General features: G+C 42.7%; 1 protein-coding gene across 14 annotated transcripts in view; it reads right to left on the reverse strand.

Annotated features, from left to right (window-relative positions):
* The window catches only part of LOC140491549 (kinase suppressor of Ras 1-like), a 208,516-nt gene extending 196,436 nt beyond the window's left edge, over window positions 1-12,080 (reverse strand). For 7 of the 14 annotated variants that reach the window (XM_072589887.1, XM_072589884.1, XM_072589892.1 and 4 more), the window contains exon 1: window positions 11,533-12,080. In XM_072589887.1, coding sequence (XP_072445988.1) covers window positions 11,533-11,787 — 255 coding nt within the window. In that variant the 5' untranslated portion in view covers window positions 11,788-12,080. Of the gene's footprint in view, window positions 1-9,837; window positions 9,857-10,280; window positions 10,377-11,532 lie in introns of those variants that run through there. The other 7 variants (XM_072589898.1, XM_072589895.1, XM_072589894.1 and 4 more) reach the window with 6 other exon arrangements.
* Between the last annotated feature and the right edge of the window lie 15,196 nt (window positions 12,081-27,276).

Below are 27,276 nucleotides of genomic sequence, written 5' to 3' on the forward strand. Positions count from 1 at the left end.
TTGTAATCTTAGGTAACCTTCTTAACCGTCCATTATACCACCAATTTTGAATGTCATCCGCAAATTTATCAACCATGCCTTCGGTATTCTCATCTGAATTATTTATATGAATGACAAACAAAGGTGGACCCAGTACTGATCCCTGTGGAACACTGTTGGTAACAGAACTCCAGTTCAAAGTACAACCCTCCATCACCACTCTCTGTCTCCTGCCATTAAGCCAATTCTTAATCCAACTGGCAAGCTCACCCTGAATCTAACTTTATTAATTAGTCTAACCATGCGGAACCTTATCAAAGACTTCACTAAAGTCCAAGTAAACAGTCCACCACTTTGTCCTCAATCTTTTTGGTTGCTTCCTCAAAAATATTAATCAAGTTTGCTAGATACTATTTCCCTGCAATTTCCTCCCTAACTTCCCACAATGTCCTGGGATACACTAGATCAGGTACTAGATTTATCTACCTTTGTTATTTTCTAAAACCTCCAGTAAAAACTGACAAATTATTCATTTAATGTCTCTTCATCTCCTGAGGTTCAACACAAGGAACTTTAAGGAGCCCTCTCTCTCTCTCACTGCTTAATGTAGTTGTAGAACCCTTCTGTTCTTACACATACTTTTCAGGAAATGAGAAAAAACAATGGGTGAATCCAGACTTAAGCCAAGTAGAAAAAGCATTTTTCCTCTTTTTTTTATATTTGTGTGCTAACATAAACATTCATAATGGAGCAGAATGTATTAATGCTAAACTATTACAGATAGACATATCTATCATCACAGATCTGCAACCTGTACATGTCAAATTTCTTTGACTCGTTCTCAATTTTTGTTCCATTAGCGCAGTCTTTAAAAATGGCTGTTGGCCTGCTGGGTTCTCAATCTGGGGAGCTGGACTGTACAGGGAATTGGATTGTGCATGTTGGGAAGAGCCCTACAGGCTGCCAATTTCCAAAGTGAGCAATGTGGAAAGCCTGCCTGGGGATGCCAGCACCGCGTTCAAAATTTAAAAGTAAAGATTAAAACAGAAAACATCCCTCCTACTCACACTTCCTCACTCATCCATGCCAACATATGCCCCTGCATTCACTCGCCATGGCGCCTTATAATTCCCATGCCACACTATGACCATCCATACAACACCATGACATTTTATACCCTCTGTGTCATCCTATTCCTATGTTCCCTCATACTCATATGCCTATATCAACAGTACCAATCATATTGCCCATCCACTATCATTTGTCCTTCCCACTCCACACCATCTCCCTTATCATCCAGTATGAGCATTAATCAGGAGCCATCTTGACGCATCACTATTGAAAAAGGTCACTCATTACTGCAAAACAAATGTCCAACCAATGAAATTGTACCAACAAACCCCCTTTGTACAAAATAGTTCACTCAAGTACTCAATACCATATGTCAACAAATATTTCAAGGAATAAGCTGTTGGAACTGTCCATCAATAGGCACCCCATTGTGAAAATTATAGTTTGGGAAATCAAGTCATCCAGCACAAATCCTAGAATGGTTTTATATTTTTGAGAAGATTTGTAGCTAAGGTTGATGATAAGTCTGTAAGGTTTGAAAAAAACATTCAAGCTCAGTGAGCTAACTTACAGACTTATGGTTTTATATGGACAAGCACTCAAACAGCTAACTTTTTTTTTTAACCCACACTTTTTGGACAGTTACTCATTTGTTCGAGCAATGTTATGCATTTTTTTTAATGCAAAAGTATCTTAAATCTCAAAAGGAGGAAAATGTAAAACAAAACATTGTTTCAGTCCTCATCCCTCAATTCCCTTCAGCCCCACAGTTCCCATGAAGCCTAATGTCCTCTACCAATAGTCCAGGATCCTTCATGACCCCATGCCTCAGTTCCTGCCACCCTTTGGTCCACATCTGCCTGTTCATTGATTATTCATCAGCACCTATACACATTAGAGATAAACTATAGTTCTAGTACGGCAGTATCAATAGAGTAATGCTCACTCACTCACTCATAGGCATGTTGACCATTCGGATGGTTCCAAGGGTTCTCCACAATTAACAGTTTGAAATAGAACCTGACACCATCCAACCTCCTTCCACAAAAAGAATTCTTGACACCCACGACTCCAAAGCACCCTGGAACCATGTCTAACTCAGGTACCATGAATATCCAAAAGAAACACACTGAGAAGAGAGTCAGAGATGCACAGCATAGAAACAGACCCTTCAGTCCAACTCATCTATGCTGACCAGATATCCTAAATAAATTTAGTCCCATTTGCCAGCATTTCACCCATATCGCTTTAAACCATTTCTCTTCATATACTCATCCAGATGCCTTTTGAATATTGTAATTGTTCCAGCCTCTACCACTTCCTCGGGCAGCTCATCCTGTACATGCACCACCCTCTGTATGAAAAGGTTGCCCTTTAGGTCCTTCTTAAATCTTTTCCCGCTCACTTTAAATCTGTGCCCTCTAGTTTTGGATTCCCTCACCCCGGGGAAAAGGCTTTGTCTATTTACCCTATTCATGCCCGTCATGATTTTATAAACTTCTAAGGTCGCCCCTCAGCCTCCGTTGCTCCAGGGAAAACAGCCCTAGTCTATTCAGTCTCTCCCTACACCTCAAACCCTCCAAACCTGGTAATATCCTTGTGAATCTTTTCTGAACCCTTTCAAGTTTCATAACATCCTTCCTATACCAAGGAGACCAGAACTGCACGCAATTTTCCATTAGTCACCGAACCAATGTCTTGTACAGTGGCAACAGGATCGCCCAACTCCTATACTCAATGCACTGACTAATAAAGGCAAGCATACCAAACCCCTTCTTCACTATTCTATCTACCCAAGGCACAAATTTCATGGAACTACAAACCTCAGTCCAATGTTTCTTAATCCAGTAACACTCCCCAGGACCTTACCATTAAGCGTACAAGACCTGCCCTAATATGCCCTTCCAAAATGCAGCACTTCACATTCACCTAAATGAAACTCTACTTGACACTCCTCGGTCCACTGGCCCATCTGATCAAGATCCCCTTCTACTCGAAGGGAACCCTCTTCAGTGTCACTACATCTCCAATTTTGGTGTCATCTGAAAACTTACCAAGCATACCTCTTATGCTTACATCCAAATAATTTATATCAATGACGAGAAGCAGTTAACCCAGCACTGATCCTTGTGGCACACTACTAGTCACAGACCTCCAGGCTGAAAAGCAACCCTCCACCACCAGCCTCTGTCTTCTACCTTCGAGCCAGTTCTGTATCCAAATAGCTAATTCTCTCCCTATTCCACGTGATCGAACCTTGCCTACCAGTCTACCATGAGGAACCCTGTCAAATATGAAATCCATGTAGATCATGTCCACTGCTGTGCCCTCATCAATCCTCTTTGTTACTTCTTCAAAAAAAGTAATCAAGTTCATGAGACATGATTCCCTGCGCAAAAAGTCACATTGACTGTCCCTAATCAGTCCATGCCTTTCCAAATGTATGTAAATCCTGACCCTCAGGATTCCCTCCAACAACTTATCCACTACCAATGTCAGGTTCACCAGACTATAGTTCCCAGGGTTTTCCTTACCACTTTTCTTAAATGGTGGCATCACGTTAGCCAATGTCCAGTCTTCCAGCATATCACTTGTGGCTAGCGATGATACAAATATCTCAGCAAGGGCCCAGTAGTCATTTCCCTAGCTTCCCACAGAGTTCTCGGGTAAATCCTCAGCTTCTGGGGATTTATCTGCCTTTATGCATTTCAAGACATCCAGTACCTCCTCTATAATATGAACATTTTTATGATGTCACTATTTATTTCCCCACGTTCTCTATTGTCCATAGACTTCTCCATCAGTAAAAACTGATGCAGAATACTTAATTAGTATCTCCCCAATCTCCTGTGGTTCCACACGAGTGGCATTGCTGATCTTTCGGGGCCCTATTCTCTACCTAGTTACCCCTTTGTCATTAATGTATTTATAGAATCCCTTTGGATTCTCTTTGACTGTATTTGCCAAAGCTATTTCATGTTCCCTTTTTGCCCTCCTGATTTCCCTCTTAAGTATACTACTACTGCTTTTATATTCTTCTAGGGAATCACTCAATTGTTGCTGTCTATACTTGACATATGCTTCCTTCTTTTTCTTGATCAAAATCTCAATTTCTCTCGTCATCCAGCATTCCCTACATCAACCAGCCTTGCCCTTCACCCCAACAGGAACATGCTTTCTGTGACTTTCATTATCTCATTTTTGAAGGCTTCCCATTTTCCAGCTGTCCCTTTACCTGTGAACGTCTGCTCCCAATCACCTTTTGACAGTTTTGCCCAATACCATCAAAATTGGCCTTCCTCCAATTTCGAACTTCAACTTTTAGATCTGGTCTATCCTATCCCATCACTAATTAAAAACCAAAAGAATTATGGTCACTGGCCCCAAAGTGTTCCCCACTGACACCTGCCTTAGTTCCCACAAGTAAGTCAAGTTTGTACGTTCTCTAGTATGTACATCCACATATTGAATCAGAAAATGTTACTGTACAAACTTAATTCCTCTCCATCCAAGCCCTTAACACTATGGCAATCCCCATCTACATTTGGAAAATGAAAACCCCTACCATAACCATCCTATTATTCCTATAGATAACAGATGTCCTTACAAATTTGTTTCTCTCAATTCCCCTCTGATTATTGGAGGGGGGTTCTACAGTACAATCCCAATTAGCTGATCATCCCTTTCCTATTTCTCAGATCCAGCCAAATAACTTCCCTGGATGAATTCCCAGGAATATCCTCCTCAAATACAGCCATAATGCTATCCCTAATCAAAAACACCACTTCCCCTCCTCATTTCGATCTGTGTTAGGGAATTCTGTAGTCCGATGTACAGACAGACATTTCTGTGGCCAGCAGAAAAAAAGCAGAATGGTGTGTTGTTTCCCTGGTGCCAGGATCAAGGATGTCTCAGAGAGGGTGCAGAAATGTTCTCACGGGGGAGAGGGGCCAGCAAGAGGTCATTGTCCACCCTGGAACCAACGATATAGGAAGGGACAAGGTTGAGATTCTCAAGAGAGATTACAGAGAGTTGGGCAGAAATTTAAAAAGGAGGTCCTCAAGGATTATCTGGATTACTCCCAGTGCTATGAGCTAGTGAGGGCAGGAATAGGAGGATAGAGCACATGAATGCATGGCTGAGGAGCTGGTGTATGGGAGAAGGATTCGCATTTTTGGATCATTGGAATCTCTTTTGGGGTAGAAGTGACCTGTACAAGAAGGATGGATTGCACCTAAATTAGAAAGGGACTAATGTACTGGCAGGGAAATTTGCTAGAACTGCTTGGGAGAATTTAAACTAGTAAGGTGGGGGGAGTGGGACCCAGGAGATAGTGAGGAAAGAGATTGATCGGAGACTGGTACAGTTGAGAACAAAAGTGAATCAAACAGTCAGGGCAGGCAGGGACAAGGCAGGACTAATAAATTAAACTGCATTTTTTTCAATGCAAGGGCCTAACAGGGAAGGCAGATGAACTCAGGGCATGGTTAAGGAACATGGGACTGGGACATCATAGCAATTACAGAAACATGGCTCAAATGCTGCAGGAAGGATAGAAAGGGAAGCAAGGGAGGAGGGGGAGTGGCATTTTTGATAAGGGATAGCATTACAGCTGTGCTAAGGGAGGATATTCCCGGAAATACATCCAGGGAAGTTGTTTGGGTGGAACTGAGAAATAAGAAAGGGATGATCACCTTAATGGGATTGTATTATAGACCCCCCAATAGTCAGAGGGAAGTTGAGAAACAAACTTGTAAGGAGATCTCAGCTATCTGTAAGAATAATAGGGTAGTTATGGTAGGGGATTTTAACTTTCCAAACATCGACTGGGACTGCCAATTTTTAAGGATTTAGATGGAGGCGAATTTCTTAAGTATGTACAAGACAATTTTCTGATTCAGTATGTGGATGTGCCTACAAGAGAAGGTGCACAACTTGACCTACTCTTGGGAAATAAGGCAGGGCAGGTGGCTGAGTTGTCAGTGGGGGAGTACTTTGGGGCCAGCGACCATAATTCTATTAGTTTTAAAATAGAGACAGAAAAGGATAGACCAGATCTAAAAGTTGAAGTTCATAATTGGAGAAAGGCCAATTTTGACGGTATTAAGCAACAACTTTCGAAAGCTGATTGGAGGTAGATGTTCACAGGTAAAAGGGACGGCTGGAAAATGGGAAGCCTTCAGAAATGAGATAACAAGAATCCAGAGAAAGTATATTCCTGTCAGGGTGAAAGGGAAGGCTGGTAGGTATAGGGAATGCTGGATGACTAAAGAAATTGAGGGTTAGGTTAAGAAAAAGAAGGAAGCATATGTCAGGTATAGACAGGATAGATCGAGTGAATTCTTAGAAGAGTATAAAGGAAGTAGGAGTATACTTAAGAGGGAAATCAGGAGAGCAAAAAGGGGACATGAGATAGCTTTGGCAAATACAATTAAGGAGAATCCAAAAGGTTTGTACAAATATATTAAGGACAAAAGGGTAATTAGGGAGAGAATAGAGCCCCTCAAAGATCAGCAAGGCGGCCTTTTTGGGGAGCCACAGAAAATGGGGGAGATACTAAATGAATACTTTGCATCAGTATTTACTGTGGAAAAGGATATGGAAGATATAGACTGTAGGGAAATACATGGTGACATCTTTCAAAACGTCCAGATGACAGAGGAGAAAGTGCTGGATGTCTTGAAATGGTTAAAGGTGGATAAATTCCCAAGACCTGATCAGGTGCACCCGAGAACTCTGTGGGAAGCTAGAGAAGTGATTGCTGGGCCTCTTGCTGAGATATTTGTATCATCGATAGTCACAGGTGAGGTGCCAGAAGACTGGCGGTTGGTAAACGTGGTGACACTGTTTAAGAAGGGCGGTAAAGACAAGCCAGGGAACTATTTGACCGGTGAGCCTGACCATAGTGGTGGGCAAGTTGTTGGAGGGAATCCTGAGGGACAGGATGTACATGTATTTGGAAAGGCAAGGTCTGATTAGGGATAGTCAACATGGCTTTGTGCGTGTGAAATCATGTCTCACAAACTTGATTAAGTTTTTTGAAGAAGTAACAAAGAGGACTGATGAGGGCAGAGCAGTAGATGTGATCTATATGGACTTCAGTAAGGCGTTCGACAAGGTTCCCCATAGGAGACTGATTAGCAAGGTTACATCTCATGGAATACAGGGAGAACTAGCCATTTGGATACAGAACTGGCTCAAAGGTAGAAGACAGAGAGTGGTAGTGGAGGGTTGTTTTTCAGACTGGTGGCCTGTGACCAGTGGAGTGCCACAAGAATCGGTGCTGGGTCCTCTACATTTTGTCATTTACGTAAATGATTTGGATGCGAGCATAAGAGGTACAGTTAGTAAGTTTGTAGATGACACCAAAATTGGAGGTGTAGTGGACAGCGAAGACGGTTACCTCAGATTACAACAGGATCTGGACCAGATGGGCCAATGGGCTGAGAAGTGGCAGATGGAGTTTAATTCAGATAAATGCGAGGTGTTGCATTTTGGGAAAGCAAATCTTTGCAGGACTTATACACTTAAGGAGTGTTGCTGAACAAAGAGACCTTGGAGCGCAGGTTCATAGCTCCTTGAAAGTGGAGTCGCAGGTAGATAGGATAGTGAAGAAGGCGTTTGGTATGCTTTCCTTTATTGGTCAGAGTATTGAGTACAGGAGTTGGGAGGTCATGTTGCAGCTGTACAGGACTTTGGTTAGGTCACTGATGGAATGTTGCATGCAATTCTGGTCTCCTTCCTATCGGAAAGATGTTGTGAAACCTGAAAAGGCTCAGAAAAGATCTACAAGGATGTTGCCAGGGTTGGAGGATTTGAGCTACAGGGAGAGGTTGAACAGGTTGGGGCTGTTTTCCCTGGAGCGTCAGAGACTGAGGGGTGACCTTATAAAGATTTACAAAATTATGAGGGGCATGGATAGGATAAATAGACAAGGTCTTTTCCCTGGGGTCGGGGAGTCCAGAACTAGAGGGCATAGGTTTAGGGTGAGAGGGGAAAAATATAAAAGAGACCTAAGGGGCAACCTTTTCACACAGAGGGTGGTACGTGTATGGAATGAGCTGCTAGAGGTTGTGGTGGAGGCAGGTACAATTGCAACATTTAAGAGGCATTTGGATGGGTATATGAATAGGAAGGGTTTGGAGGGATATGGGCTGAATGCTGGCAGGTGTGACTAGATTGGTTGGAATATCTAGTTGGCATGGACGGGTTGGACCGAAGGGTCTGTTTCCATGCTGTACATCTCTATGACTCTATAGCGTCCATAGCCTGGAACATTAACCTGCCAGTCCTGTCCATCCCTGAGCCCCATCTCTGTAACCGCTATGATATCCCAGCACCATAATCCCAACCATTGCCAAGTTCCTCTGCCCTACCTGTTTGACCTCTTGCATTGAGATGAACGCAGTTTAATTTGTCAGTAGACTTGTTATTAACTGATTTATATCTTCACAATTTGGGTTCCAGACAGTAGGAACTCCAAAAATCTGACTTCAGTGGAGCCAGCTGGTCACTTAAATGGTCAGCTGTCTTTAGGCACCACACATGCTTGAACTACATGCCTGACCCTAATCTGCACAAGAAAAATTTTAAAAAGCACTTGTTTAAGGAGCAGGATTTTGTAATCCCTACAGTCAAGATGCTCTTTGCCTTGGCAAAAATCAGGACTCTGACGACACTTAAGTCCCTCCATGTCCTTTTGTCATCTTTTATACATGTCCTTATGGATTCTGATGTTAAATTTTGTTTGATAATTGTCTTTGGACTCTCAAGACAATTTACAACAATGAAAATGCCACTTGAATACACATTTTTTACTCTAATACCCTCTTGATGTACACAAGATAAAAGATGTGGGACTCCAAAAAGCATGAGATTACAGACACCGACAGTGGCACATTGCTTGAACTTTAGGGCTTTGGTTGACTTATTTGGATAGAAATAGTGTGGAATGGTATGGGGTAAGAACAGCAAAATTAGCATAAGGTACAGGCACAATGGGCCAAATGGCCTCCTTCCACCCCATAATAATGTGATATTGGCCTCAATTACAGGCGTGGACAATGATCGATTAGCTCTGAAATTACACAGCAACTTAATGTCTCATAATTCAACATTAACCATCCTCTGCTTTGTGTTGCGTGCTGAAATCTGGATTGCTTAAAAAGTATACCCATTACAATCCTTTCCAAAATATGTGAAATCATCTGCCATACCATGTTTGTGCAAATGTACAAATATGCATATTGAAAAACAAAGAAAATCTGAGGGTTCGATATGAGAATACACAAAACTTAAGCAGCCCATCCAATCACATTCTCTATTACAACATTTAGTCGGCAAATTGCAGACATTGGGCCAAACTTATACTAACACGTTAAATAATGTAACACAGTAGGCAAGGCTTCATAATTATACTCAACATAACTAAACCCAGAGAATGTAATCTACTGTCTTGATCGCCCCCCACCCAACATTGCAACCAATCCCAGCACGTACACAGTCACTCCTCAATCACCGCACGACCAAAAGTATTTTCATGAAAAACTAGCTCATATACATAATTTTTTTTAAAAACACTATTTGGTACTGATTTACTATATTGCAACTGCTTTTCGGGTCACGTCAATGGCAAAGCGGCGTCTTTTCGAGGTAGTGGCATATTCTTATCACGTTGTCACTAGAATGAGGAGTTGTTCCGCACTATTTTTAGAAACAGCCGCAACACACAACTGTGGAGGCTAGTTATTACTTCATTCCCCAATAATGCAGAAAGGATTTTCATACCGCTGCCACCGAGCGCCCACAAAACAAAGCATGTCTGCCAACGAACTTCCATTACCCAAAGAAACGACCAACACTTAGTGTGAAATCTTGTTTAGTAGTCAATTGGAAAGCACGGTAGATTAAAACATCAAAACAAAAATAAATCCTTGAACAACCTCAAGAAAATTACCGAGAACTTCGGAACATGCCCAATCTCTCTCCCCTCACCTCTCCTCGCCCCCCCCCCAAAAAAAAACATTGTCTCCATTGAAAATACAACTGCTTACAACTGGCACCCGAGTGCTGCAGTGTTGCGACGGTACATTTCGGGAGAAGTAGGTTATGCTGATCTCATCCTTGTACTGTAGTCAGCGTCTACTTAACATGGGCCTCTGGGTCGGCACCCAGTCTTACAAAACAGAAAATTAAACATCCTTCCAAACGCCAGATAAAAAAAAAATCACCATTATATTCCTAACATGCCTGGAGAAACGGAGTCCTGTCCCTTTTCTTGATACGAGAAAAGAAAACCCGAAGGCACACTACTATTTGGACAGGTTTAAACATTCCCAAGACGAGTTATGACAGCGGCTTACCAGGATCACTCAACAAAACCAAACTGCTGACACGCTCGTAACAGAGCGACACACACACACACACATATATATATATATACACACACAGTTAGACAATCTTTGTGGAGCATCTGTGAATCCTCACGACCCAGGCACAAATAAATTCACTTCTGCAGTAAAAACTGCTAAAAGACGATATCTCTGCTCACCAGCATGTGTTGTTTTTGGGATTATAGGTTAATGTCAGCTGTTGGTCTCAGATGAACACATCCAGCCAAGACTGTGAACAACACAATTAAACGGCTAATCGTGGGTAAACTCCAAATTAACACACGTAACATTTTAAAATTAAGACCTCCTACTACCAGACGAGTTTCGCTTAGTTTTCCACGCACAGAAAGAAAGCATCACGACAGTACAAAATTATACTCAACTTGGTTAACCGCTCAGTATCAAAAATAATTGCAGCAATTTGCCAAACGGGAAAAAAAAATACAGCGTCCGGATATAAAGGGCGAGGATTTTAACTCAACAGCCTTGTGACAATGTTGTATCTCAAAAGATATTATTGCAACGCACTGGATTTCAGTTTCAATAGCAGCAAATAGTCAAGGTCAGATTTTAAAAAAGAAATGAAATGTCTGGACGGGTATGGGCCAAATGGGTCTAGATCAGTTTGGGACAGCACGGACGAGTTGGACCGAAGCGTCTGTTTCCGTGCTATACAATTCGATGACTGTACACATCTAATCAACAGTGCAGACAGTATGCTCCAGTCATGGGTATGCACAGTCCTGTGCTCTGGGAGTTTGCATAATACATGCAGGTGCAAAATATCTGGATTACGACTAACAAGTAAATCCTTCATAAGCACCCATTTTCTAAATGCATTAGAAAAACAGACGGTACTGATTTAAATATTTTTTAAAAAACTACTGCTGAAGTCTGGCTCTCAGAGACTTCATCTCCCCCATGAGCAACTCCTGCATTGGGGTGGGGGTCTCTGACAGTTTCCTCCCCTTGTATTGCCCCAGTTTGCAAGTGCACCAGATTTCTCCTCGTTTCTTTATTTCTTTGAAAGGGCGAGATGTTCATCCCCATCCCTATCAAAAAAAAAAGAGGACAAGGGATGCAATTTTACCTCCAGCATCCGGATCTCCTGCTGTGTCAAGTCGTTGGAAGCGGAACATTTGGTCCTGAGCCCCTCCAGGCTGGAGATGCTGATGTCGATCATGTCCTGGTTCAGGTCGCACTGCTGCAGGGCCTTCTCCAAACTCAGGTCCCCTTCCTCCTCCTCCTCCTCCTCTTCCTCCTCTTCTTCCTCACTCCCCTCTTCCTCAGCAACCGCAGCTTTCTTTATCTTATTGCTGTGACCCTTGCTGCTCTCTTCAGCCATTCCTAAACATTCGGCCTGGTTAGATTTCCTTGCCTCCCTTCCCCAGCCCCAGTTTCAGCACAACCGCCACCAAAAAGAAAAAGTTTTCCTCAGACAGAAAGCATGAAGTTGCAGAAAATACCGACCTATTCAAATGGTTATTCGGAACCGCACGTGCAAAAGTAGAAATGCAGCTGTCAAGTTGGTAAACGTCCCTCTCCTGTGTGACAGCAGCCCATCTGAAGCTCTAGACGCCGCTTAATACTATGGATCAGCTTCGTTTATTTTCTTCTCTTCTTCCCCTTCGGCAGAAGAAGAGGAGTGGGGGAGGGGAAAGGGGATGGGCGGTTGCTATAGGACCACGCGCTCAGCCTTCTGGGATTTGTAGTCCCTCCCTCCACCCAGGCTTCAGAGAGGCCGGAGGGCAACCGACTGCCATCCCGCAGCGCCCCGCGTGCTGCGCGATGCCTTCTGGGATTTGTAGTTAACTCTCCGCCATCGGACCGACAAGACGACGGGAATGGACTACAATTCCCGAGGTGCACCGCGCGCCGCGCTGTCATCTGGGATTTGTAGTCACGTCCACGGGCTGAAGGCAATCCAACTACAATTCCCGCAAGGCACCTTGCATCCTGCCCCCGCCCCACAACAGATTCTCTTTTAAAGACAAAAACGATTTAAACATGCTGCATGCTGCTTTTCTAACCCAAATTAATCCATCACGATTCGTACCTCTACTTGCAGATTTCTTTGATATCACTGGTTTTCTTAAACTAAAGGTTGTGTGCTATAGCTGGACTCTTTTCAAAAAATATTGTTGAAACTCAAAGTTTATCAATTCCTAAACATTATTGCAGTATCATCAAACCAATCAAAAGTATAAGAAAAGTTCTCCCTCGATTTGAAGAGTAAACCACAAACCTTCAAGAACAGGATTTTTATCTGTGCGCCTTATGACCACAAGTCTCAACAGCACCTGTCAACCACTCAAAATATCAAAGTGAAATATCCTGCATTAATAAACGTAATAGATTACTTATTGCTTGTACTGCAATGCCTGAATAATTTCAATGACCAATTATTATACCAGCAAAGCGCCAACCTTAGATGTTCATAATGTTAGCAATTCAATTATGATGCATGTCTTTCAGGATTATAATATTCCTGAAAATATATCAAGCTTTTTATCAAACATATCGATTTACAAAACAAAAGCATCAAAACGATACGTCAACCAGTCCATGTTGATGTTTATTTTCCATGTTAGCAATTGTTCTATTTCCACATTTTGTATTTCCTACAATCCGCAATCTGACCTAGTTTTAAATTTTGACAAGGGTCTGGATTTCCCCATCCCAAATTAGGACAGAGTAACGGCAAGATGCCAGAAAGATGGCGTTGGCAGCCTGCATGTTTGTCTACAAACTCACCTACCTAATTCTGGTGACTTTCCTAAGGACAATGGATGAGGAAGCAGGAAAAGGGAGAGGGTGATGGGCAGGAAAGTAAACAAAGAACAGTACAGCACAAGAACATGCCCCTTGGCCCACCAAGACCACACTGACACATAATGCCTTTCTAAACTAAAAACATTTTACCTCTACGCAGTCCATATCCCTCTATTCCTTGCCTATTCATATATCTGGCAAGATGCCTCTTAAATATTGTTATCGTATCCACCCCCACCACCTCCTCTGGCAGCACATTCCAAGTACTTACCACCCTCTGTGTAAAAAACTTGCCTCTCACATCTCCTTTAAATTTTACCTTCTTTTACCTTATACCTAAATTCCCTAGAAATTGACATTTCTACTCTGGGGAAGAAAATCCAACTACCCATTCTATTCATGCTTCTCATAATTTTGTAAACTTTCATCTAGTCGTCCCTCATTCTTCGATGTTCAAGTAAAATCAAGCTAAGTTAGCTAATACCCTCCAAACCAGGCAATATCCTGGTAAAAAGTCTCTGTACCCTCTGCAAAGCCTTCACATCCTCCTTGTAGGGCGACAACCAGAACTATATGCAATATTCCAAATGTGGTCTAAATAAGTTCTGTAGGTGCACCAATCTTTATACATTGTGCCCTGACTGATGAAGGCAAGCATGCCACATGCCTTCTTGACCACCTTATCAATTTGTGTTGCCACTTTCAGGGAACTGTGGACCTGTCCACCTAGATCCCACTGTGTGTTTATGCTACTAAGGGTGCTGTCATTTACTGTATACTCCCTCCTGCATTAGATCTTCCAAAATGTGTCACCTCCCATTTGTCCAGATTAAACATGATCTGCCATTTTTCCACCCAAGTCTCCAGCCAAGCTATATCCTGCTGTGTCCTCTGACAATCCTTCTCACTAACCACAGCTTCCCCAATCTTTGTGTCATCTGCAAACTTACTAATCAAGCCACCTACATTCTCCTCCAAATCATTTATGTATATTACAAGCAACAGGGGTCCCAACACTGATCCCTGTGGAACATCACTAGTCACAGGTCTCCAGTCAGAGAAAGACCCTTCCACTGCTATTCAGTGTCTTCTATGACTAAGCCAGTTATATATTCATCTTACCAGCTCACCACGGATTCCATGTGACTTCACCTTTTCTATCTGCCTGCCATTAGGGACCTTGTCAAAGAACTTGCTAAAGTTCATGTAAAGAACATCTACCGCCCTGCCCGCGTTAATCATCTTTGTCACTTCCTCAAAGAAAAATTAGGTTATTGAATCAAAGCCATGCTGCCTATCTCTAATAAGTTCACATTTTTCCAAATGTGAGTAAGCCCTTCTGAAACATAGGAACAAAGTTGGCTATTCTCCAGTCCTCCGGACCTCTCCTGTGACTAAAGGGGATACACAGGTTCCGTATAAGGTTCCAGCAATTTCCTCACCTGCCCTCCCTCAACATTCTGGGATAGATCTCATCAGGATTTGGGGACTTATCTACCTTAATGCTTTTTGAAAGACTTAACACCTCTTTCTTTTTTAAAAATAAATGCCCTAGAATATCAACATACTCCTCCCGAGACTCACCACTCACCATGTCCTTGTCCTTTGTGAACACCGACGCAATATATTCATTAAGGACCTCACCCATTTCCTCCAGCTTCATTCTTAAAGTCCCTCTTTTGTCCTTGAGTAGACCTACCCTTTCCCTAGCTGCCCCTTACTCCTTAGATATACATATAGAATGTCTTGGATGTTCCTTAATCATGTTTGCCGAAGACATTTTATGAGCTCTTTTAGCTCTCCTTTTTAAAATTATTTCCTTCTATCTTAGTATTCTTCAAGGGTTCTGTCCTTCTTCAGTTTCCTAAATATTATATATGTTCCCTTCTCCTTTTTGCCTAAGCACTCAATTTCTCTTGTCATCCAAGGTTCCCAATTCTTGTCATCCTTATCCTTCACTTTCACGCTGTTCCTGAACTCTGATCAATTGGCCTTTAAAAGATTCCTAAATGCCAGATGTGGTGTTACCCTAAAACAGCTGCCACAGTCTACATTCCCTGGTTTCTTCTTAATGTCGTGGCTGGTAGCCTTCCCCTGATTTAATACTTTCACCTCAGAATACTTTTATCCTTCTCCATAAGTAGCTTCAAACTTACAGAATTATGGTGACTGTTCCCAAAATGCACCCCCACTGCAACTTCAATCACCTGGCCAAGCTTGTTCCCCAATATCAGGCCCCTTCCCTAGTTGCCATTATTTCAAAAAAACTTCTTGAACACACCTAATAAATTCTCCCCCATCAAAGCCCCTAAGCAAGTCCCTCAGTCAATATAGGAGAACTTAAGATCACCCAACACAACAATCCTGTCAGATATTACCATAATCTGTCACATATCTGTTCCTCTAACACCTGCTGGCTGTTAGGAGGCCTGTAGTATAATTCTGTCAAAGTTATTGCGCCCGAGCCATTCCTAAGTTCTACCCATATGGCCTCTCTGGTTGAGCCCTCCAAGATGTCCTCCTTGAGTACAGCTGTGATATTCTCTCTACTCAGGAACACAACTCCTCCACCTCTTTTACATCCCTTTCTATCTCATTTGAAATATCTAAATCCCAGAACATTAAGCTGCCAGACGTGTCCCTCTCTCAACCAAGTCACTGCTTTAGTTACAACATCATAGTTATATATCTTAATCCAAGCTGCAAGTTCATCTGCCTTACCTGTCATACTCATCGCATTAAAACAAAAATACCTTAGACCATCGGTGCCACCATATTCTGTTCTTCCTCGTAATCTTACCGATCTTAGTCTTAGAGTCCTCCTCAGTCATTTTACTCGCTTACCTATTGCTCTGATTACCAACCCCCGCTACACTACTTTAAATCTTCCCAAGTGGCACTAGCAAACCTTCCTGCTAGGTATCATTGCCCTCCAGTTTAGATGACACCCATGTTTCTTGAACAGGTGCCACGTGCCCCGAAAGACATCCCAATGATCCACAGACCTGAAGCCCTCCCTCCTACCTCAGCACTTTAGCCAGGTATTTAACTATAGCATCTTTCTATTCCAAGCCTTACTAGCATCTGGCACAGGATGTAATCCCAAGATTAGAACTCTATGTTCTGCTTTTCATTTCCTTTCTAACTCCCTTTGTAGGACCTCATCTCTCTTTTGGCCTATGTCATTGATACCAATATAGACCATAACCTCTGGCTGCTCACTCTTCTCCTTCAGAATAGCCTTTACTCACTCAGAGATGTCCTTGACCCTGGTACCAGTGAAGCAACACACATCATGGAGTCTTGCTTACAGCCACACCAATCTGTGCCCCTGACTATAGCGTCCCCTATCAATACTGCTCGCCTACACTTCAACCCTCCTTGCTGTACAACAATGTGAAACATTGTGCCACTGATCTGGCTGCTACTTCTGCTTTCCCCTGAGAAGCCATTCCCCCCAACAGTTTCCAAAATTGTTCCCTGAAGGTGGCAACATAGGTCAGTAGAGTAATCAAGAAGGCACATGGCATGCTTTCCTTCATCGGACGGGGTATTGAGTACAAGAGTTGGCAGGTCATGTTACAGTTGTGTAAGACTTTGGTTCAGCCACATTTGGAATACTGCATGCAGTGCTGGTCACCACATTACCAAAAGGAAATGGATGCTTTGGAGAGGGTGCAGAGGACGTTCACCAAGATGTTGCCTGATATGGAGGGTGCTAGCTATGAGGAGAGGTTGAGTAGATTAGGATTATTTTCATTGGAAAGTAGGAGGTTGAGGGGGGACCTGATTGGGGCCTACAAAATCAACAGTGATGTAGACAGGATGAATAGCAAGAAGCTTTTTCCCAGATAGAGGACTCAATTACTTGGGGTCACAAGTTCAAAGTGAGAGGGGAAAAGTTTAGAGGAGATATATGGGGAAAGTTCTTCATGCAAAGGGTGGTGGGGGCCTGGAATGTGTTGCCAGCAGAGGTTGTAGGGGCAGGAACGATAGCGTCATTTAAGATGTATCTAGACAACTACAGATCCTTAGAAAATAGGCGGCAGGTTTAGATAGAGGATCTGGATCGGCGCAGGCTTGGAGGGCCGAAAGACCTGTTCCTGTGCCGTAAGGTTCTTTGTTCATTGTTCTTGTCCAAAATGGTGTAGCTGTTTGAGAGTCGAGTGGTCACAGGGGGCTCCTACACTGCCTGCCTGCATTTATTCATTTTCCTGGTAGTTACCCAACTCTTCTCTATCTGTGTAGCCCTTACTGGTGGTGTGACCAGTTCACTAATCAGCTAACCTCAACATTCTCAGCGTCATGGATGTTCTCCGGTAAGTCCATCTGCAGCTCCAGCCGACCCATGCAGCAAATCAGGAATTTCAGCCAAACATACTTCCTAAATAAGTGGTCACCATAGAGACTAGAAGTATCCCTGATTTCTCACATACTTCAGGAGGAGCATTCCACGGGGCTGAGTTCTGCTGCCATTGTGAACCTTATTGATTAAATCAACCTTATCCATTATAGACAATAATCCAGGAATTGATTACTCAACCTAATCTATCTGTCACCAAACTCAGGGACTCTCACTCATGCTCTCTATTCCTAACAGGCTACAACTAACAACAGTAGGTATTTTATCTCACTCCAGTCACTACTCCCATAGTCTGCAAACCTAATTCCTGAGCATCCAAGCCGATGTCACTTTATGTCATGATATCACCTCCAGAGCTCCGCCCAGAGATTCACCCTGAGCTTCACTCTGACTGGACCCGGTCCTCAGGTATTTATCCTGCTGTTCGACCCCAGGCTCACTCTGACTGATCCCCCTCCTCAGGTATGTATCCTGCTGTTCACCCCCAGGTTCACTCTGACTGACCCTGCTCCTCAGGCATTTATCCTCCTGTTCACCCTCAAGGTCACTCTGACTGACCCCAGTCCACTCTGTCGGACCACTGCACCCCTCCCTACCCTCAGGTATTTATTCTGCTGCTACTGAAGTTGCGAGACTCATTAAATCAGGCACGTTGTGGTCATTAATGAAATCATGAAGGTTTTGAGCTCTGACTTCTGGACATTTTCATGGGGACTGAGGGAGCCATTAGGTGTTCTGTGAAGTGGATCATATCCAACCTGGTGGGAGCAGAGGCCCCAGCACAGAAAAGCAACACTTTCAGTATCCAGCAGTGTCAGCCAAAGCAACACAGACAACACTTCCTTGTGAACCTTGTTCAATGGAATAGAGTGTGTGAAGTCACCTTTCACTGACTGCAAATATTTTGATGCTGCTGAGGCCCTCATTCCCTGTAGAATCCCAACTGCAAATTCAGCTTAATGCTTTCATTTCTCGATATGGTTTATGGAGTTCAAGAAAAGTGAACGTTACAAACAGATGGAAGCCATCACAACTTCTGAAGCTCCCTCATTCAATCCTGACAAAGTAACATGCTCATATGGGCGGAATGGAAAGCATAGCTATCATCCTCAGGGTTTGAATATTGTACGGTGCTGACGGTGGTGAATCTTTCTGCTTTCATTCTTGTAGTTGCAACTAAAATGACATTCACTCCCCCAGTTGATGATGAAAAATGAGCATATACTTATACATGTGATGATGTGTCTGTGTGCCCCCTGAATCGGGTCTCTGCAGTAGTGGAAGAGGGAGCCTGGCCTACAGTGGAACCCATTTGCCTTGGAGTTTTTGTGGGCGAGCCCCAGGGTCTTTATGGCTACAGGGCGCTGAGTTGTCCTGCCCAGATACAGATCCACCCTCCTCAGCTTGAACTCCCAAAGGGGTTGAGAGTGTCAATCAGGGTGAAGTTGGAGGACCCAGGCACCTCTGGGTCCCCACTGACACAACCCTGTCTCCTTCTGAGGAAGAGGCACCTGGAATGAGATCATTAGTTCCCCCGGTGCCTTGCCGATAGTGCTGGTATTGGTCTCCTCCAGCAGTTCTGAGGAAGTAGGACTGCACCATCCCATCCACCTGGACCTCGAGGTCCCTGCTGGTGAAGCAGAGAATCGGACTTTCCTTTCTCAGCCATATCTGGGGGGAATTCATCACACACAGGAAGTGAGAAAGACAACCCCTGACTGAGAGTGCTTGAGTTGGTGAATAGCTGCATTTTAAACCCTGGGGAGATCCTGCCGTTGATGGCGCCTTTGCCACCGGGGAGCGAAAATTGGTATGTGTAGGGCACCATAGAGTCATGGAGTGTAGCTCATGAGGTGAGTGGTGTACTGTAGTACGAGGAAGTGCAGTAGAGGTCATTGAGAGAAACCCTCCACAAAACTCCCCGAAATTGACAACTAGCTGATTTCTGGTAAGATTCAACCTGAAAGACTTCTCTAAAAGGAGAGTCTTGGATGAGAGGACACAGTTTAAAATTAAGGGATCTTCCATTTAAGACAGAGATGAGAAAAGGTGTTTTCTCTCAGAGAGTTGCGAGTCTTTGGAGCTCTCTTCATCCTGAAAGCAGTGGGGAGCAAGGTCATTGAATATGTTTAAGGCAGAGGCAGATAATTTCTTGACTGACAAGGGCAGTCAAAGGGGTATTGGGGGGCTATGCGTAGGTGGGAAAGTCAGCTATGACGTTACTAAATGGCAAAGCAGGCTCCACAGGGCCTTATGGCCAACATCTAATTTATACATCGGAGAGCTGCCTAACAAAGCATTTTCACAGCCCTGTTTGATTCTGTTCTAATTCAGGTTGGTCTTCCAGAACGTGAACATTAGATCATATTTTCCCGATTTTTCACAATGGGGCATCAGAGCTAGTTGTACCATTCCTTTCACCTCAGTTCAGATCAGCTAGCTTAACCAGGGATCTTCCTTGTTGAGATTGCTCAGCAGCTCAATGAACCTAGTTAAGCTGGTTGTTTTGTCTTTTGTGTTCAATTGGCTTTAATTTGATTTCTTTTATATCATCAATTGGGATATTAAATGACACCAATAACAAACATATGGAAACATAATCTTGAGGTTCTTTATCATCACCGAATCAAATTCCAGGAACACTCTTGCCAACAACACATGGACTCCCTGATTCCAAAAGAAGATTCACCACATATGTCTCAAGGCCAACAGGGATGGTTAATAAATAGTCACTTTCCAGCAGACCCAAGTCAAGAATAGTTAACAAGTAAATTTTAGTAAGATTTCCATGGCAACATCCATCCTATCCTATTCAGTTGCGTGAATAATTATGGGAAAAATTAAAGTGCTAGACAGGTCAGCTGAGGTTATTAAAAGTTTCCAGACCAAGTACGCAGAGTATGGAAAGGCTCAGGAACCTGACCTCAGGCACAGCAGATAAGGGACAAGTACAGAAGGTGGGCAGTAAGGCAGGATTGAGGGTGCTGAACTCAAATGTGAACACTATATAAAACAAGGAAAATGAGCTTGTAGCACAGATTGAAACTGGTAAGAATGATGTTTTGGGTCAGAGCGGGATAAGGACTGGGAAGTAGATATCTAAGGATACGTATCTTATTAATAGGACAGGCAGATGGGCAGAGGAGAAAGAACTTAAATCGAAAGCAAGGAGTGATACAGAGTTGGAAGGCATAAAATTTGTGTGGGTAGAATTGAGGAACTGCAAAGGGAAAGAGATGGGAGTTACATACAGGCCTCCTTGCAGGAGTCAAAATGTGGGGAAAAAAATAAATCAGGAGAAAGAAAATGCATATAAGGAAGGCTTTGTATTACAATAATCATCAAAATCTTCAATATGTAGGTAGACTGGGAAAATCAGGTTGAGAGTGGATCCCAAGAAAAGAAATTTGTGAAATGTCTACAAGATGTTTTTTTTTGAGCTGCTTGTGGTAGAGCCCACTAGTGAGCAGGCAATTCTAGATTTGGTGATGTGTACTGAGGCAGACTTGATGAGGGAGCTTGAAGTGCAGGAACCTTAGGGTCACTGACCATGATATCATAGAATTCACCCTCCAATTTGTGGGAGAAGCTGGAATCAATATAACAGTATTACAATTGAGTAAAGGTAACTTAAAAGTCACAAGGGAGAAGCTGGTTGGAATTGATTGGAAGGACAGTTTAGCAGAGAAGACACTTGAGCAGCAATGGCAGGAGTTTCTGGGGTGATTCGGGGAAACAGAACAAAAATTCATCCCAAGGAAAAAGAAACATACTAGGTGGATGTCAAAGCAACTGTGGCTGACAAAGCAAGGCAGGAAGTCAGCCAGCATAAAAGCAAAAGAGAAAGCATAAAACATGATGAAGATTAGTGGGAAGACTGAGGACTGGGAAATCTTTTAAAAATCAGCAGAGGATAAGTAAAAAAAAATTAAGGAAAGAAAAGATGAAGTATGAGGGGAAGCTAGCTAGTAGTATAAAATAAGATTGGAAGAGATTTTTGCGATATCTAAAAGGTAAGAGAAAGGCAAGAGTGGACATTGGACAGCTGGAAAATGAGGCTGCAGAAGTAGCAAGGGGGACAAAGAAATGGCAGAGGAACTGAATAGGTACTTTGCGTCAATCTTCACAGTGAAAGATACCAGCAGCGTTCCAGATTTTCAAGAGTCAAGAGGCTGAGGTGAATGTAATGGCCATCATGGAGGAGAAGTTGCTGGGGAAGCTGAATGTGGATAAATCACCCAGACTAGCTGGACTGCATTCTGAAGGACATTGTTGACAATATTATGTGGGCATTGGTGATGATTTTAAATGAACCACTAGAGTCAGGGAGCATCCCAGAGGACTGGAAAAAGGTTAATGTAATACCCCTGTTTAAGAAGAGAGGGAGGCAGAAGGAAAGAAATTGTAGGTCTGTTAGCCTGACCTTAGTCATTGGTCAATTTTAGAGTCCTTTATGAAGAAGGAGATTGCAGAGTACTTGGAAATGTATGGTAAAATAGGGCGGAGTCAGCACAGCTTGTTATCAGGAGGTCATGCCTGACAAATCTGTTAGAATTCTGTGAGGAAGTAACGAGCAAGTTAGACAAATCAGATCCAGTGAATGTGATCTATTTGGATTCCCAGAATGCCTTTGACAAGTTACTCCACAGGAGGCTGCTAAATAAGATAAGAGCTCATGGTGTTAGGGGGCAAGGTCCTGGCATAGACGATTGATTGGCAAAAGGCAGAGTTGGGGGAGGGGTAAAGGAATCGTTTTCAATATAGCAGCTGGTGACTAATGGAGTTCTGCAGGGGTCAGTGTTGGGACCATAACTATTCACATTGTACATTAACAATCTAGACAAAGGAATTGAGGGCATTGTAGCTAATTTTACAGATGGCACAAAGCTCGGTGGAGGGACAGGTAGTGTTGAGGAAGCACATAGTTCAGGATTCTTCTAAGGTTATCATGAAGGTTCAGTTGACAGGAAGGCAAATGCACCATTAATATTCATTTCCAAGGGGCTAGAATACAAGGGCAGAAATGTACTACTGAGACTGTATAAAGTTAAAACTCACACAACACTAGGCTTATTTGGAAGCACTAGCCTATGTAGCACTGTTTCTTCTTCTGGTGGTTGTCAAGGCTGTAAAAGGCTTTGGTCACACCACAATTGGAATATCGTGTGCAGTTTTGGACCCATATCTAAGGAAGGACATGCTGATGTTGTAGGGGGCCTAGAGGAGATTTTACTAGACTGATCCCAGGGATCATATGAGAAATGAAAGTTAAGGCTGGTAAGATTGGGAACAATGGATGAATAAAGATGTCGTGGTTTTAATCAAGAATAAAAAAGAATCAGATATTAAATATAGACAACTGGATCAAATGAATCTCTTCAAGAGTGTGAAGAGTATAGGGGCATTCTTAAGAGGGAAATCAGGAAGGCAAAGATAGGATATAAGATACCCTTGGCAGTTAAGATTAAGGATAATCCTAAGAGATTCTACAAGTACGGGAAGAGTAAAAGAGCAATTAGAGAGAGAATAAGGCCCCTTAAAGATCAATGAGGTCATCTTTGCATTGAACCTCAGGAGATGACAGAGATATTAAATAAATATTTCACATCAAGTTTTACTGTATAGAAAGAAATGGAGGTTAGAAACCTTGACGAAATAAATATTGATGTTTTGAAAACAGTTTACATTACAGAAGGGGAAATCCTGGAGGTCTTTATATGAATTTACTGAGGCAAGGAATGATTAAGGATAGTCAGCATGGTTTTATTCTAGGAAAAACATCTCACAGACTTGAGTTTTTTTGAGGAAGTAAGCAAAAAGATTGACAAGGGCAAAGTAGTAGACATTGTTTACTTGGACTTTAATTCTTTAAAGGTTGCGTCTCATGTAGACGGGGTAATTTAGCATGTTTGCCTTCATTGCTCAGATCTTTGAGTATAGGAGTTGGAATGTCATGTTGAGGTTGTACAGGGTGTTGGTGAGGCCTCTTCTGGAGTACTGTGTGCAGTTCTGGTCGCCCTGTTATAAGAAGGATATTACCAAGCTGGAGAGTTCAGAAAAGATTTACCAGGATATTGCCAGGAATGGAGGGCTTGAGTTATAAGTAGAGGCTAGAAAGACTGGGACCTCTTTTCACTGGAGCGTGGAGTGTTAAGGGGTGACCTTAGACATTTATAAAATCATGAGGGGCATAGATAAGGTGAATAGCAAAGGTCTTTTCCCTAAGGTGATGGAATTCTGTACTGGGGGCATATTTTTTAAGGTGAGAGGAGAAAGATTTTAAAAGGACACGAGAGGCAACGTGTTTTAAACAGAGAGTGATTAGTATGTGGAATGAACTGCCAAAGGAAGTGATGGATGCAGGTATACTTGCAAAATTTAAAAGACATTTGGATAAGGACACGATAAAGAAAGGTTTGGAGGGATATGGGCCAAATGCAGACATGTGGGATTAGTTTAGGTTGTGAAATGGTTGGTGTGGACTAGTTGGACCATCCTATTTCCATGATGCATGACTTTATGATTCTATGACTCTGTGAATGGTCGATGACTTTGGGTCTGTGTTACAATGGAGTTTAGAAGGATGAGGGGGAATCTGATTGTAACCTATCAAATATTGAGGCCTGGATAGAGTGGATGTTAAGAAGATGTTTTCACTAATAGGACAGAGAAGGACCTGAGGGCACAGCCTCAGAGTGAGAACTTTGAACTGAGAGGAGCAGGAATTTCTTCAGTCAGAGGATGGTGAATCTATGGAACTCATTATCATGGAGAACTGTGGAGGCCAAATCATTGGGTGTATTGAAGACATAGGATAAATAGGTTCTTGATTGGTAAGGAGATCAAGGATTACAAGTAAAAGGCAGGAAAATGGGGTTGAGGAACAAACCAGCCATGGTTGAATGGCAGAGCAACACCGATGGACCAAATGGTCGAATTCTGCTTATATATCTGAAGGTCTTGACTGGAGAGGACAGCCTACATCAGGAACCCATATGGGTGTATAAGAGCTTGTACCAGTGTACCCAGATCTCAGAGGAAGCATTGGCAAGGCTGCTTACCACACCCTCCATCGGGTCAAATACAGACACTTCAGTGGATCATTGGATTTGGAAAGTGTGGAAGCACAATCCAATGAGCACCTCACTACAACAGCTCCACAGCCGAATGGGGAAGTAACATCCCAAGCTGCTGGCTCTCAGAACTGCCAGAGCTCAGCGCCAGGCAGGAGAGGACTGTGTGGTGTCCTTCATTCACGCGCTTAGTGAGGAACAGGAGGGGCAGGCAGGTATGTGGATACAATGGCCCTTGCTGCCCAGATGCTGCATTAGTGCAGCAAGTCATGCAGTCATCTGGCTGCTTCCCTGGACAGATTGGCAGTTGCCATGGAGAGCCAGTGGACACATCAGCTTCCCATTTCCCCAGTCATTGGCCCTCAGGACTGAAACTACATTGATGGGAGAGGGGAAACCTATTTTCCAATTATTACCATATCCATGTTTATCTTTTATTTCCTTCTTTCTTTGCAAAGTTCCAGTGCAATAATTATTACTTGTGAGCAATTTATTTTAGAGGCTCAAAGATCCACAGTAAAATCTCTTGCAGGCTTAAATCACAATTCTTAATGTGAATTAACTGATTAAATAATTCCACGATTATTTATTTTTGAACAACTTGTTCATTGATTACAATTGTAAAAGGCTAGTTAACAAAATAATTGATATGACTCTAATTAATCAGTTGCTTAATTAAAATTTGATTCCAATGAAATACTTATTTTCAATTACAGGTTGCTATATGTGACATAGCTTCCTCATCCTACCTTGATATGTAATCTCTTCTTGACCTCCTACAAGTCCTTACTTTTTGAAAACAGTTGATTTTATACATTATTTGCACATGATTTTATTTCTCCAAACTGCTTCTTAGAAAGCAAGAGGGTAAATATCCTGCCTTCAGTGACTGTGATGTCAAAAGGTTGGCTGACCAGCAAATATTTTAGCTTGCAGAATTACTGGTGTCATATTCACAATTATAGCTGTTTTATACATCCACTATGCATAGAAAACAAACAACAATGAAGCTTCAGAGAGATTTTTGGGCAAGCTGCAGTTGACTTAGTAATTCAGGGCCAGCCTAATGCTCAAGAGACATGGGTTCAAAACCCCACATGGCAACTGGAAGAATTTAAATTAATAAACCTGAAATTGAAATGCATTCATTGAAAACTTAAATGATATCAGTAATAGTGATCGTGAAACTATCATTGATTGTTGTAAAGACCCATCTGGTTCACTAATGCCCCTTAGGGAAGGAAATCCATCACTTGTTTCTTTTCCAAACTAGACGTGACTCCAGACCCACAATAATCTAACTCAACTGCCATCTGAAATGGTCTAGTAAGTCATTTACTTCAAGGGTATTCAGAATTGGCAACAAGTCCTGGTACCACTGGCGACATTCACACCCTATTAATGGAAAATTCGTTTGGTCTTAATATTTTGCATAAATCACCGTTGGATTTTATTCAAAGAATTATATTAGAATTGTCAAGCATGACCTCCCCTTGACAAAACCATGCTGAGGAGAAAGTGAGGACCGCAGATACTGGAGTACCAGAGTTGAACACTTCAAGGACACCCGTACCAACCAACCCAACCGCCCCGTGGCTAAACCCTTTAGCTTCCCCCTCCCACTCTGCCAATGACATGCAGGTCCTTGGCCTCCTCCATCGCCAGACCATGGCCACACAACGCCTGGAGGAAGAGCGCCTCATCTTCCGCCTAGGAACCCTCCAACCACACGGGATGAATATAGGTTTCTCCAGACTCCTCATTTCCCCTCCCCTCACCTTATCTCAGTCCCAATCCCCGGATTCAGCACCGCCCTCTTGACCCGCAATCTTCTTCCCGACCTCTCCGCCCCCACCCCCTCTCCGGCCTATCACCCTCACCCTCACCTCCTTCCACCTATCGTATTCCCAGCGCCCCTCCCACCTACCTTTTATTTCAGCACACCAGCCTCATTCCTGAAGAAGGGCTTATCCTGAAACGTCAATTCTCCTGCTCCTCAGATGCTGCCTGGCCTGCTGTGTTTTTCCAGCACCACATTGTTCAAAACCATGCTGACCCAGTTCTACTTTACTATGCATCTCCAAGTTATTTCATAATATCATCTTTAATAATGAACTCTAAAAGTTTACCAACGACTGAAGTCTGGCTAGAGGTCTATAATGTCCTGTCTTCAGCTTCCCCCCTTCTTAAACAGGGAATGTTACACTTTCCAATTTCCAGTCCTGTTGGACCCTCCCTGACTCCAGTGATTTCTGAAAAATCACCACAAACGCTTCCACAATCTTGTCAGCTATCTCCTTCAGAACCCTGGGATGTAGTCCATCTGATCCAGGTGACTTACCCACTTTCAAACCTTTCAGCTTCACAAGCACCTCTTCCTTAGTGATGGCTGCTACACCCAGTAAAATAATGAAGTAATGTATACACTTGTATATTTACAATCCTGATTGTAGTTGTAACCCGCAAATTATGAAGGTATAACCAAATTCTATTTAAAAAAATCAAAACTCTAACATGTTTAATCATTCCATTATTTAAAATATACCACTCAAACATTAATTGAATGATTGTTTCACAATAGATATACTCTTCAATAAATTAATTTTCATAGTCTTGCTAATGTGTT

The sequence above is a fragment of the Chiloscyllium punctatum genome, chromosome 19 (genome assembly GCF_047496795.1).
Source record: "Chiloscyllium punctatum isolate Juve2018m chromosome 19, sChiPun1.3, whole genome shotgun sequence".
NCBI classification, from domain to species: Eukaryota; Metazoa; Chordata; class Chondrichthyes; order Orectolobiformes; family Hemiscylliidae; genus Chiloscyllium; species Chiloscyllium punctatum.